Source organism: Quercus suber, unplaced genomic scaffold (genome assembly GCF_002906115.3).
Source record: "Quercus suber isolate HL8 unplaced genomic scaffold, Cork oak 2.0 scaffold_55, whole genome shotgun sequence".
NCBI lineage: Eukaryota > Viridiplantae > Streptophyta > Magnoliopsida > Fagales > Fagaceae > Quercus > Quercus suber.
This window is the reverse complement of record NW_027069520.1, coordinates 202943-216944: the sequence shown is the minus strand read 5'-3', so window position 1 is coordinate 216944 and position 14002 is coordinate 202943. Positions and strand designations below refer to the sequence as shown.

Genomic DNA, 14002 nt, shown 5'->3' with positions numbered 1-14002 from the left:
TTATATAGCTATAGAAATTAAATGCAATAAAAAGACTTGTAGACTTTTTTTTTATTAGGGTTGATAGGATTTGAAGCCATATACATACATATATACATATACATAAGACAAAGACACCAATTAATTTATGATTGGTGTGTGTGAGAGTGGTACACACTACATAGTTTGATATGCGTCTAGGAAGACAATTTTTTTTTTTTTTTGGTTGGGAAAATGTTGATAATTTTTTTTTTTTTTTATCACCTATGAATTTTATTATAATACCTATTTGAAGCATATTGCATGTGGGATTGCTAATTAATATTGACAGTGGCAATTATATCGCCACAACTAATTTTTTTTAAAAAAATTTAAGAGTATTACAAAAATTTTATTAAACTTTAATGGGTTTTAATTACATACATCAACTAAAAATTTAAATAGAGAGTAATTAGAGAGACTTACCAAAACCTACCAAAGATGGGAGACTTTCTTGAGACATGGACACTTTAAAAATATATGCTTGAACAAGTGAAAATACATCAGAATTATCAAGCAAAGAACAGCTGTATTAAACTCATATAGCCTATAAATTAGTAATATGTTGGCATGTGTTGAAATCTCATGTGAAGGAAAAAATAAAAATAGAGAATACATACGGACCAGTGGAGATTATGTAAGTGATTTTTTGAACTAGTAAGAGCCTCACAAATGGACTTTTTCATAAAATTAGGAAAAAAGATGCATTTGATTTGAAGATAACATTAGCAGAGTCTTGCCAAGGATCTTGTAGCTGAATTGACATATTTTCGTACACAAAGAGTTTGGGGTCTAAAGAAGAAAGAATTCGAGATGCAGGATTAACAGTGTAAATTTTAATTATTTCTTAAAAAAAAAACATTGGCAAAGTCTCCAATTAAGGTAACAAAATAAATGTAATGCTCAAGAAGTGAACGATAAAGACTGGCTGCCAAATTACCCATGTAATTCGAAAAATATCCTATATTTGTTATGAAATATTCTTGCACATTACCAGTGCACATGCAAATTTCTATACATTTTGATATGTACCTCAGACACAGTACGTTTCTCGTCATTACGCCATGTTTTTTCATTCCCGCTGTGTGGCCATGAATGCTAAATAAAGACACAAAAGTCACAACCTAGAAACATATTGGTTCAACTATCACATTCTCAAAATAAATCAAATTCCGACAAACCAAGACGATGATTGATGGGTTTTGACAATGAGGCCATTCATGTCTCTTACCATAGAAAATATCATGTGATCTATCTACTGTGTTTTCCTAACTGTTAGCAAAGATTTCGGCCATGAATACAATCCACATCAGCTTGAGAAACCAGAAAACATAATGTCTTTGAAAATGCACCTAGTATTAATAATTAAGTCCTGACTGAGTGACATCATATACATGTACAGAAGAATCCCATTTGATTGAAAAATAATTTACCATGTGATTTTGAAGAAATAGACTAATAGTACGGTTATTATGATTTCATACATTAATTAGTTAAAAGGGAAAAAAAATAAAAATTATTGACTAATATAATTAAATAACTAAATACGATTATGGTATACTAATGATCATCTACAAAAGCATATATAAATACAATGAGATTATGTTAAACTTGATGGATCAACATAAAATTAAACACTTTGAAGTAAAAAAAAAAACCATAAAATTAAACACCGATTCAAACAATTATGCAAGTGCGTATGGATGATGACGATGATAAGTTTTAGCACACATGTAGATTTTGAGAGAGTGCAGAAGATCTTTAAGAGTGTAAGGATAATCCATACTTTAAGATTACCCACACACACATATGAACCAGCGAATGAGAATACATACTTCAAAGTAATTAAGATAATTCTGCGAGTTTTAAAAGCAACTAACGCCAACATGCCAAGTTCCTAGTGCTCAGTTTTCAGCATATTAATATGTCTTTCCATCAAATACACACACGCACAGATATATATATATATATATATTAAAAAAAATTAACATGAGATATATTTCTTATTGACCAAATTGCCAGTTACACATGAGAAACTCGCAGCATAGCTGCAACAACCTAGCTAATTAAGAAGAAAAAAAAAACATGAATATCTTTAACAAATCATAATTTCTAAAGAGATGAATCTAAAACACTGCTATAAATCCTCAAATTAACAAATATAATTAAGCATTAAATTATTCAAAAAAAGGTTACAGAATAAATTTTGAAAAGGGGAAAAGGAACAAGAATATATTAAAATAGGAAAGTCCATGCAATTCACATGAAGAAACACAATATTCTAAAATATTGTTGAGTTACCTTGAAAGCATACTATTTATAAATAAAAAAATTTATTTAAAAAAAAAAAAAACTTACCTTGAAAGGATGGTGTTAATAATTTAGAGCTATCAATGGAAAATTCCCAAGGGATCGCATGATCCAATGAATGAGCTAAATGAAATAAACCAACCCATGGACTCATTTGGGCATCCATGAACATTAGATCAATGCGATCCCTTTGGAACTCTCCATCTGCACTAAGAACTATATGGCAGCCAAGAAAATAGGCTTTCCTTTAGCTAGGTTTGTGATAAAAAAAGCTTCTTATCTATGAGGATATATATAGAGAGTTGATTACAAACCTTGGCATGGTGCATGTGATTTATAAAAAGCAAGAAAATAAGCAAAGTGTGGCTTAGGAAACTCCTATGCGTTCACGCATTTTTTGTGTGATGGGCAGTTGGGCAGCTTCCAATGCTAGCTAACCTTCTAATGTGAATTTACTAAACTAGCTTGGTATTCTTATTATTATTAGTGTCCTTGAGAAAGTACTTGTATATCTTACTATTCTAATCCTTTGTATGTATTTGTTTGCAAATGTATTTTAGGGGCCGACCATAGAAATGGAATCCCAGCTCATCCATTCACTCTTGATGTTGATAGCAATGTGTTAGATTGGTTGCACATTAAGTAGGATACTTTGGTTCATAAACTGTGAGCTAGAGTCAAGTTTCTTTCTTAAATTATTGATCGTGTCATCAATTCCATTGCTAACATGTTTGAAACAATTTCAATGTTATGATTATCCCCTTTCTTTTTACATTTCAAGCAATTTATGTGAAGCTGTTTTACAAATCGAATGCTAATAATATATAGTTTGGGGTGCTTACAAGTCAGTCAAGCTCAGGTTGAGTATCAACTCACTAAGTGACTTAATCACATTAGGTTGTGTATCAATTTAACTAATGTCAATCAAGACACCATCGATTTTTTATTGATCTAGTTAATTAGGTTTTGCCGACAATTGGTCAAGTTTGACGTTTCTAAAACATGTCTACAATTGGACTTGGATCTGGCCAGGCCAAACAAGTGAGTTTCTCTATCACCCCTAGGTGTAATTAACCTTGATCTTCACCAAAGGGTTCAAAATATGCATGATTAGCATGATTTTAAGAATTTTCTTTGATCATAGGTGAGAATAAGTGTACTGTATTTAACTATTTTTAAATTAGGGACGAAAATTGACATAATCAATCATTATGGAAAAAATTGAACTATGGTACATATTTAGAGATACAAATGGTTGTTTAGCCTAAAAAGGTCATTTTGACCATGCTTTCCCTTAGACTAAACCTGGTCATCCTTGTCTCTTTAGGCTGTTTGAAGGATTTAAAGTCTTATTGAATTATGTTTAATTCCTACGACATAACGAAACAACTAACTTATAACTTTTATAATAGTTAGTGTAACATTGCTTAAAATTACACCACTTAATATTTTTTAATTGGATGAGAATTTTGGCAAACCCATTGTTGTATTATATTATCTTTGTATATTCTTTATATTTACAAAATTTCAAGGTGATTAAAGATCGATAATCATGCCATCAATCAATTGTTTAAATTCAAGTTTGTGTAGTTTAAAATATTTCATAAAAAATAAGTTCATAGATCGAATGATAAATAACATAGAACATGTAAATTCAAGTTTGGCATACATGTTAAGAATATATAGAACATGTAATTCAACGATGAGATTTTCAAAATATGAATTTAATAACAAATTATTTAGTGGAGTAATATTGCTTAGAGTTATACCTGATATAACTTAATATATATATATATATATAATTTGCACAATCTATAGACAAATGTTCTAAAATTTGGCTGTCATGCATTAAGAGAGCGATCATAACCACCGGTTTGTAGTGCACCAAGTTGAAGGGCACTTAAAAAATTCATACTTGCAACGAGTTTTCTCTTTGATTTATGCAAAAGCTACTCTTCACCAATTCTTGTCGTCATATAAAAAGTTTGTGGTTCAAAATCTCTCTACCAAAAATCAATTAATATTTTAGTTTGATAATAAAAAGCAGTAAGTAATCACTAAGTGAACGTTTTAGGTTAGAAATTCTATCTTATCTAAAAATAATTTTTTTTCTTTAAAAAAAATTAGTGAGAGTTTTGGAGGTTTTCAGCTTTTATTGTTTGGAAGGAAAAAGTCAAGTTGTGTTCCCCCTTCATTAATTGACTTTTACAATTATTCAAGCTATCAGCTATCACAGTTTCCCCATTAACCAATAATCGAGTTTGTGTTACTAATCACGGGGGCAAGCAAGATAATTAGAGCTTTCAGTCCTTTGTATGGTCTTAAGGCAGTTGAAGGTTTCAATCAAACAGCTATTGCTGCCTGCAAGAAACTTAGCACTTAGTCCGATATGAGGATGACATATTTCACGCCCATTTATTAGGATGATCTTGATTCATATATTCCATTTACATTATTAAGGGCAATTCTTAGGTGGTCTCAGAGCACTCTATTTCGGGCTCTCGCAAAAAGGGTGGACCTCACGCGTGGGTCAGTAAGTTTTTCCTCATTGTTAAAGTTAAACACAAAGTCAATAGATATTTAAAGCCATATACAATTCTAAATCCATGCCAATTGAAATCTCAACATGTCTAAGATTGGTTAGCTCAACCAATTTCCAATTGATTTAAAGCTGAATTTGATTCATTTATTTGTTAGGATGAAAATGAATCAAAGACTGATTACACAAGAACATTCAGTCAATGCCATTGTATATGATTGTGTATAGTTATGATGGATGATCACATCATGATATGGGGCACTCTCATATACATATAAAATAACCTATCTTAGTGGATATTGTGTTGCTTCAGTAAACCTGTATTTTTATTTTTTTTTAGAGATAATTACAATATGCTGTTAATCTTACAATTCGAACTTTTTTCCTTAATCCCCTAAGCATTTTGTATATAGGGAAGTGTCAATTAAGCTAAAGTTGTTTCCGTAGAGAGAAACTGATATTTAGATAAAGTCGTAACTCTTTAAGTTAATATATTTGTACATACACTTGTGTCTATTCCTAAGGGATGCATATTTGCTTATAAATATGAGGACCATGTTTGTAATCAGACACATGACTTTAGTTTATGATCATCATCACAACAAGACTGCGATTCACGATTGGGACCGACAATATGACGTGCATTTTAAGATGAATCGTTGAAGACAACATGTATGATAACTTTGATAGTACTGTGTATTATATTCATATGTATGACAACCTCGCCAAGGTTTTGTCTAATTTTACTTCTTTTTTTTTTTTTTTTTCTTTTTCTCTTTTTGGTAAAATACCTTTTTCTTTGCTTACATTATATATACGAATTAAAAAGGTGGGGGAGACACATTTCAAACCCTATTCTTTGAAAAATCTATTTCATGAGACTATTAAGTTGATGCAATCATGCAAGTGCGAAAAGACATCCACCAAAAACAAAGAGAAGAAGTTAATATAGCGCATAGTTTTGATACCAACCTCAAATCACGGATCCATCTGCCAATTACGATTCTGTGCCTTGTACGTGGAGAAGGTATCAATGATTGATAGGAGATCTAGAGTTCATATCTCTTTTACACAAACATATTTTTCTTACTTGTTTGACACTTTCTTTGATTCTATTAGGATATGTAACGGTTAATTAGTTTTAGATTAGTTTATTTTCACCTCAAAACTAAAATTTTAAGTATCATCAAAATGGTATAATTGTACTTTTACACAATAAACAAAACAAACTTAGCAGACTCTCTACCGATTCCACTAAGGCAAGCTCGGCCGAGCCAATAAGCTCCTTTTACCTAGGCCAAGCTGCCAAGATGGTGTGGCCAAGGTGCCATGACATCGCTGTGTGTCGAGGTATCACATCATCAGCTCTTTCTCATCAATGTTAGAGTTGTGTGAGGAGTTTTTATGTGCAGTTAGAGTGTATATAAAAGTGCGTATAATAGAATGTAAGTAATAAACACCACCCATAGCTAAACTGAAAGGTGTACAATGAAGTCATTATGTAACATAATGTAGTTATTAGTTATTGACTAGAAATGTTAACTTTACACTTTGAACGTGATAGCAAAAAGTTCATAAAATGTTACTACAAAATAAATTTTAGTCATAGATGGTAAAGTAAAGAAGCTTCATGGGGCTGCAAAGCAAAAGAAGAGTTTACTTCAACATGCATTATTATCGTAAACATCTTTATCCAAAGGACCAAGCTCAAGAATAGCACCAGAGCTGCGACGAGGGTAAAGTCCAAAACTTCCATGACAAATAAAGTATAGGCACGTCACACACACGCACTGTACACGCATGATTCCCTCGTGCACTTGGCTACTCTGTCTCCTTGATTCGATACTTGTGGGTTCTTGTGCTGCTGGCCACTAATAACTTATTTGAAAAAAATTGCAAGAGAACTCGAAATTCAATTTAATTTCTCTCAACTTCATAATTAGTGAATATTTATTTTAGGGCATTTGCTTATTCTTCTTCTTTTTTTAATGAATTGGGCATTTGCTAACCAACCATTGTAAAAAAAAAAAATTAATTATTTTTTATTTTTCATATAAAATTTTAAAAGTATTTTCTAAACAAGTGTACTTAGGCATTTGTTAACAAAATCTTTCTTTTTAATTAGTATAATTTTTTTAAAATGCCTTCTATATATTGAATATAAAGGATAAGAATGCATGTTATAAGGCTCCATTTGGTGGGGAAAAAAAGCTGAGAGAATAAAAAATATTAATAGAATGAATTTCTTATTATATATGTTTGGTAGAGAATATAAAAAATAGAGATTAAATTACTATTATGTTCTTATTAAAAGGGTAAGGATAGAACAATGAGGATAATTTTATACTTTTTTCTCAATGTTATTTTCTTTTCAATTTTCCTCCCAATTTGGAATGAAAAAAAAAATGGTGTATCCAATTAGAAAACTTCAACTACTCCCATTTTATGAGAAACGTGTCCACATGTTCATGTGCATGCATATATAACCTATATGCATGTTAATATAACTCATGATTTAAGTCATTTCATCCTTTTCCCCCCCAACGATTTGGCCTCTATGAGTTGGAAATCATGGACCATTCCATGATGCGCCATTAAATTGACATTAACGAGAGCATAAAATATATGGAATAATGAAATCAGTGGAGTCCATGTCACGCTCCTCCATTTATTATTTATTACCTCTTTTTTTTTTTTTTTTGGTTGGGTAGAATTTATTGGTTATTAATTAATACACACAAATTGTGAATTATGATATAGAAAGAAAAGAGTAAGGTATGAATGTATGATAAATCTATTTGCTCATAATTAGAAAACAAATTTTGTTGAGAAAAAAAATTTATTAAGGGCCCAACCGGGTTCGAACCGGTGACCTCTTGATCTGCAGTCAAATGCTCTACCACTGAGCTATGGACCCACCCCTGTGATAATACAAACATACGTAATTTATTGAGTATATTTGATTGGATTTTTTTTTAATCTATTTTATTAACAAAAGTATTTATATGAGCCTTAGACGCACACTAACAAGTTATTGTGGGAAAGTGATTGAAGGAGGTAAAAAAACTAGTGTCACTTGTATTCTACTATTCTTAACTCTCCAATTTGAGAAGGTAAAGAAATATAGGCATTTATATTAACACATAAAACAATAATATAAAACAAAATATTGATTTTAATTGATTAAGGAAATATATAACCAAAGGTTATATATATATATATATATTTTGTGAATATGTGAATATATATGGGTGTACTTGAAAGGGACCAAAATCCTCATAAAGAGCACACAAGGCACCAAGTTTCATCGTCCCGTACGTGCAGTTATGGGAGCAGCATACTTTCCATTTTGTTATTATGAAGCCAAACGACAATTGTTAGTCAGTAACGTGGGTTGGCTTAGATTGCACAAGTATTGTGCGCCTAAGTTATTTTTAAGCATTTGACAATCACTTTTTGGTGGCAAGTAATAGTAAGTAATTAGTTGCTAACTCGTGCGATTCATGGAAAATCTATTGACTCTGAAAAAAAAAAAAAAAAAAATCCAACAATGAGTAAGTAGACATTTTGCTAGTTAGTATTTTTTTTTTTTTTAATAAAGAAATATTTAACTTTCCATAGTTTAGAAGTACTGTCTAAATTGAATGTTATTGAGTTGCAAGTGCATAGTTACCGAAATCTACAAAGCAATTTACAATTCTTAAATTAATAAAACAAAACTCCCAATAGTTATATATACATACACACTCAAAAATAATATAAACTGCAAATATATAAACAAAGACCATGATATGAGGAATACACACTAATGTAGCGTTTGATACAGGGTAATGTTTTAGGATTCCTGGGAATGTTTAAAGATTCCCATGTTTGGTTGCAAATCATGCTAGGGAATCAGATGTCAGGGGAATCTGGATTCCCCCCTTAAACCCTTCTCAGTAAGAATGTGGATTCCCTTTAAAACAGGTGGAAATCTAGATTTCCAAGCTTAAAGGAAATTGTATTTTTTATAAATTGACAATTTTAACCATTTTTTTTAAATGACTTGGTAGTTCACATTCAAATCTAAGGATAGAATGGGAAAAATAAATAATTTATTTAAGATTCATGAGAATAAACCAAACATAGGAATAGCTACACTCTTAGGAATGCGATTCCTAAGAATCACATTCTTAGGAATCTGGATGCCAGGAGTAATGTGGATTCCCCCGTACCAAACGCCACATAAGTTTCAAATTTGAGTAGCAATATGACTTTCTTGTAGTAATAACAATATAGAAAATTCAAAATATGGAACAATATCAAAATTATAATACTTAATTCCATTATCTTTTATGTTGAATCCAAACAAATAATTAATAAGAAAACAAAAAATCACATGAACCTAAATAAAAAGCATTTAAGGCAAAGAACTAAGATCAACCTATTGAGACGCAAATACCAAAAACCCCAAAACTTAAAATTTCAAAATTTATAGAATCCCCAAATTCTACTTCAAAATCAAACCAAATTCAACAAATTTATAAATAACATACAAAATAAAAAATTATCATTCCCTAGGCTAGAAGACATAGGTTGCAGCTTTGATTTTCTCCAAAAAAAAAAAATAGAGGTGTTTTATCTGCCATGTACAATATTAAAAAATAAATATAAATATGAAAAAACTTGAAAGACTGTAAAGCTTAAAAAATTTGTGGTGAAGTTTTATAGATTTAATAAAAAGTAAATGTCTTTGGTTTTTGTAGAGGTGATAGGCCCAATGGTGTGTATCTATGTATATATTGGGCCGGGGGCCCAATTTAAGGATATTAAGAAGTCTGAGGATGGGTAAAACATTTTCATGGGAGTTCGTGTTAGTGAGTGGAGAGGTGAGATTTGGTCATAAGACTCCAAGAAGGTGGTTCGAGGATGAATACATCCTCGGCTGAGCAAAGCCGAGGTCCGAATGTGTGGTCTGCCATCCAGGGCAACATTCCAGGAGGTTTTGTTGATAAGACAAGCATCTTGGAAGCACAGGATAGAGGAAAGCCATATAATATCTAAGAGAAAGCTACTACCACTGCATTGAATGCTCCGTAGCTAACTTTCTAGCCGCATTAATGAGGAAGTGATATCTGAACAGTAATTTTCAGCCTTATAGCTGCTCCCCAAAGACTTCAAGAAGGTGATGATGGGACAAAAATCAACACTAACAATCTAATTTACACGTGGATGGTAGAGATGAAAGAAGGAAGATAGTATAAAACAAAGAGAAGACCCTAAGAGATGGGGATCAGAGAATGAAGAGAAAAAGTTTGTAGCAACAAGAATTGTGCTTGTAATCAAATTCAAGAAATATATACAAGAATTAGTCTCCTCGAATTGTGCCAAGGACAATTTTCTTTAGATAAAACTAGTTTATTTTTACTTTATTGTCATCTAGATCCATTATGATCGTTACCCAACTCATTAGAGCTTAGTTTTCTAATCCACTCTCTACAAATTCATTGTATTGGGCTCTTTGGGCTTAGATCATTTTACCTTTTGGGCTTAGGAACTAAATTGGGTCCTTACAGTTTTAATTATACTGCAAATGATATTTTAAATAAAATAAAAAAATTCCATAGTTTTGCCTCTTTAGCATCTTAATTACCTGTTGACCAAAGGCACTTGCAATATCAAGTTCTGTAATCCATATGGGCAATATCCTGTGGAAGCAAGAGTATCAATAGAAGATCTCACGTTAGCAAGGTTTGGAGCAATGCTGATTTTGGTTATATATATATATATATATATATATATTATCAACATTTGAGTTTAAGTGTAAGTTGGATTTGTTAAAGAGATAAAGTTTCACTCCTTGTTAAGTTTGGATTAAACAAAAATAATTTTGTTTGAAAAAAATGATAATAATGAGTTTGAGTTTAAGTTGGACTTGTTAGAGAGATAGAGTTTCACTCTTTATTAAGTTTGAACTAAACAAAAATAATTTTATTTAAATAAAATGATAATTTTATTTAAATATTGTGATGATGTAGAAAATTGTGAGAGTTTTATAGGTTTCGGTTATATATATATATATAAATATTGTGCTCACATGAAAAATTGTGAGAGTTTCAGAGGTTTTGGTTTTGTATATATACTAATCGCTAACCTGTGCTATGCATGAGAACCTACCTATTTGTAAGGTAAACTAAAATAATTTTATAAAATCTTAAATTGATTAAGAAACTACACCATTACATGATTTACTCTAGTATGATTTCAATTTGTGTTACAATTTAATGAAGAAGCCATGGCTTACAAAATTTGTTTCAAACAATTTCAGGCACTACAAAAAATAACTCAAAAATTCAGATATTAAAACTTCTAAAAAAGACTAAAAAATATTAAAGAATCAAATGATTCACTACTTAAAAATTATTGAAACAAAACAAAATATATATGACTAAAAAATAGTAAAATATAAGAAAAAGATTGGGTTACATTCAAAACAATAATCTGTGGCTATAAGTTTGCACCATATCATAAAATATCATGTTAGTGAAGTAGAGAGATAATAATAATAATAATAATAATAATATCAACGTTTGAGTTTGAGTTTGAGTTTAAGTTGAACTTATTAGAGAGATAGAGTTTTACTCCTTGATAAGTTTGGATTAAAACAAAAATAATTTTGTTTAAAAAAAAAAATGATGAGTTTGAGTTTAAGTTGGACTTGTTAAAGAGATAGAATTTCACTCCTTATTAAGTTTGGACTAAATAAAAATAACTTTATTTAAATAAAATGATAATTTTATTTAAATATTGTGCTGATGTGAAAAATTGTGAGAGCTTCATTGGTTTCAGTTATATATATATATATATATGTGGGGCCTAAAGAATCTGGCATTCTCGGCCCACTTTATACCTAGCCCAAGGCCCATTCTGAGGATGGAGATCCATCCGAGGATGATGAGAGAAAGTTCAAATTACCCAAGGATAATCTTGTCCTCAGACAATCACGACCACGGAGGGAAGAGGTAGAGGGCCATCAAAGATAACCTCTCAGAGCATCCCCAGGAAAGAAGCTAGTACAAGGTGTTGGCCATGGAAACACAGTTGAGGAACAATTCCAGGATAAACTGTCACCTCCGCATTAAATGCACACAACAAACGTTTTGGCCGCATTAATGAGAAAATGACCCCTGAACAGTGCGGCCTTGGTTGCTGTAACCCACAGAAAGAATAGGAAAGCGGCTGATGGGACAAGCACTCTAGCAGCGACCTGCTTGATCAACAAGTGGAGGGCTAAGATTAACTAAGAGGGGATATATAATGTAAGAGATTCCTCTGTAAAAGGGAGGTAGAACAAACCACCATAGCTAAGGCCATAGGGGAGTTCTCTTGCAATCAAGCACTGAAGAAATTATAAGAATCGCACAACCCTCATAAGAACGCCGAGGAATAGGATTTCATGTCTTATCCTATACTCTAGTCATCAATTCCCTCCCCTACCATGGTTATTGATTGTAATCTTTACTGAGACCTAGTTCTTGAACTCATTCTCTACAAATTCATTGTATTGGGCTAGCTGGGCTTGAGTCCATTCCACCAACAACAGTGGTGCTCAAACCCAGTCCCTACAATTGGCGCCGTCTGTGGGAAGAACTTGTGTGTTAGTAAGGGCAACAATCAAGCATGGCAGGATCAGGCCCTCGCCAAGCAGGCCCCTACTAGCCCGAACCGGTTAGGTCCCAGCAGCAGGGTAACTTCCATAACCATGGGCGTGATCGAAACGAAAAGAATGGAAGGTTTCGAGAGGGAAGCGTACACACCACTCAAACTAGCAGAAGCCACTTTCATGGGGGCAGCCACGTGCTCCAGAGGCGAAATGACAACCGGGTCATGCAGCAAGAGAAAGAAGTCAAGAGCCACGTGTCCCAGAGATGGGATGATAAGCTGGCCATGCAGCGGGAGATAGAGGACTTGAAGAGACAACTGCGTCATGCCCAACGAAGGCGGTCTCACCCTAGTCCTGACTCGCCCTTCTCGCATGAGGAAGAGTACCACCGGAAGCGTAGATGTAAAAGCCCATCCCCTAGGTGCTTAGGGAGCGACGCCATGAGCAGGGCGCTAGATAAACTCTCCAAGTCACCCTTCGCGCACCGCATAGAGGAGGCTATACTCCCTCGGCGGTTCCAGCAGCCAACTTTCACCATTTATAATGGCAAGACATACCCTGTGGAGCACGTGAGCTAGTTCAACCAGAGGATGGCTGTCCACTCAAAGAATGAGGCACTGATGTACAAAGTCTTCCCCTCCAGCTTGGGTCCAGTGGCGATGGGGTGGTTCAACAGCTTGAGAACGAACTCTATAAATTCGTATAGGCAGCTGACCCAAGCCTTTGGATCCCACTTCGTCATGAACAGCAAAGCTCCTCGGCCCCTGAGCACGCTATTGTCTTTATCCATGCACAATAGGGAAACTTTAAAGGCTTACTCGGATCGATATTGGGAGATGTACAACGAGTTGGATGGCAGTTTCGGTGATGTCGCCATCAGCACCTTCAAAAACGGCCTCCCAATTGAGCACAGCTTGAGGAAGTCCCTGACCGGCAAGCTTGCCACCAGTGTGTGCCTGCTAATGGATCGGATCAATAAGTACAAACGAGTAGAAGAAGACCAGTTGCAAGGTAAAGGAAAGGAGAAAGTTATCCCCTAGGAAAGGAAGGATTTCAGGTTGGACCGATACAACAACAGCTGCCTGAGGAGAGACTCTGCAGGGCAAACCGGCACGACTAACACGCAGGCCATTGATGCTGTGTTTCGAGAACCAGTGCATTGCGTATTGGAGAAAATCAGGAACGAGCCGTACTTTAAATGGCCAAATAAGATGACGGGAGAGCCCACGAGCCGCAACTAGAACCTTTACTGCCAATATCACCAGGACCACGGGCATACCACGAAAAACTGTAGAAACCTCCGAAGCCACCTAGACTAGTTAGTCCGAGAAGGAAGGCTGAGGCACCTTCTGCATCATTCCAACGGGCATCAGGGCCAGACCCATCAGGAACCCCAGAGGGATAATGCCCTAGGACCACCCGCGGGGATGATCAATGTGATCCTAGTTGCTCTAGGAAGAACAGGCTCACGCCCTTCATGGGTGCTAACTGTG

General features: G+C 33.7%; 1 protein-coding gene and 1 non-coding gene across 2 annotated transcripts; one reads left to right on the top strand and one right to left on the bottom strand.

The window, feature by feature from the left end:
* Window positions 1-7712: 7712 nt before the first annotated feature.
* Window positions 7713-7784, bottom strand: TRNAC-GCA (transfer RNA cysteine (anticodon GCA)). The gene has a single exon. It is a non-coding gene; the product is annotated as a tRNA-Cys (tRNA).
* A 5315-nt stretch (window positions 7785-13099) lies between these two features.
* LOC111999010 (uncharacterized) lies at window positions 13100-13549 on the top strand. The gene has a single exon (XM_024031140.2). The coding sequence runs from the start codon at window positions 13100-13102 to the stop codon at window positions 13547-13549; it is 450 nt and encodes a 149-aa protein (XP_023886908.2).
* The last annotated feature ends 453 nt before the right edge of the window (window positions 13550-14002 follow it).

Excerpts from the sequence above, each read along its gene's own strand:
- LOC111999010 (XM_024031140.2), top strand. The coding sequence starts at position 13,100 with ATGGCTGTCCACTCAAAGAATGAGGCACTGATGTACAAAGTCTTCCCC.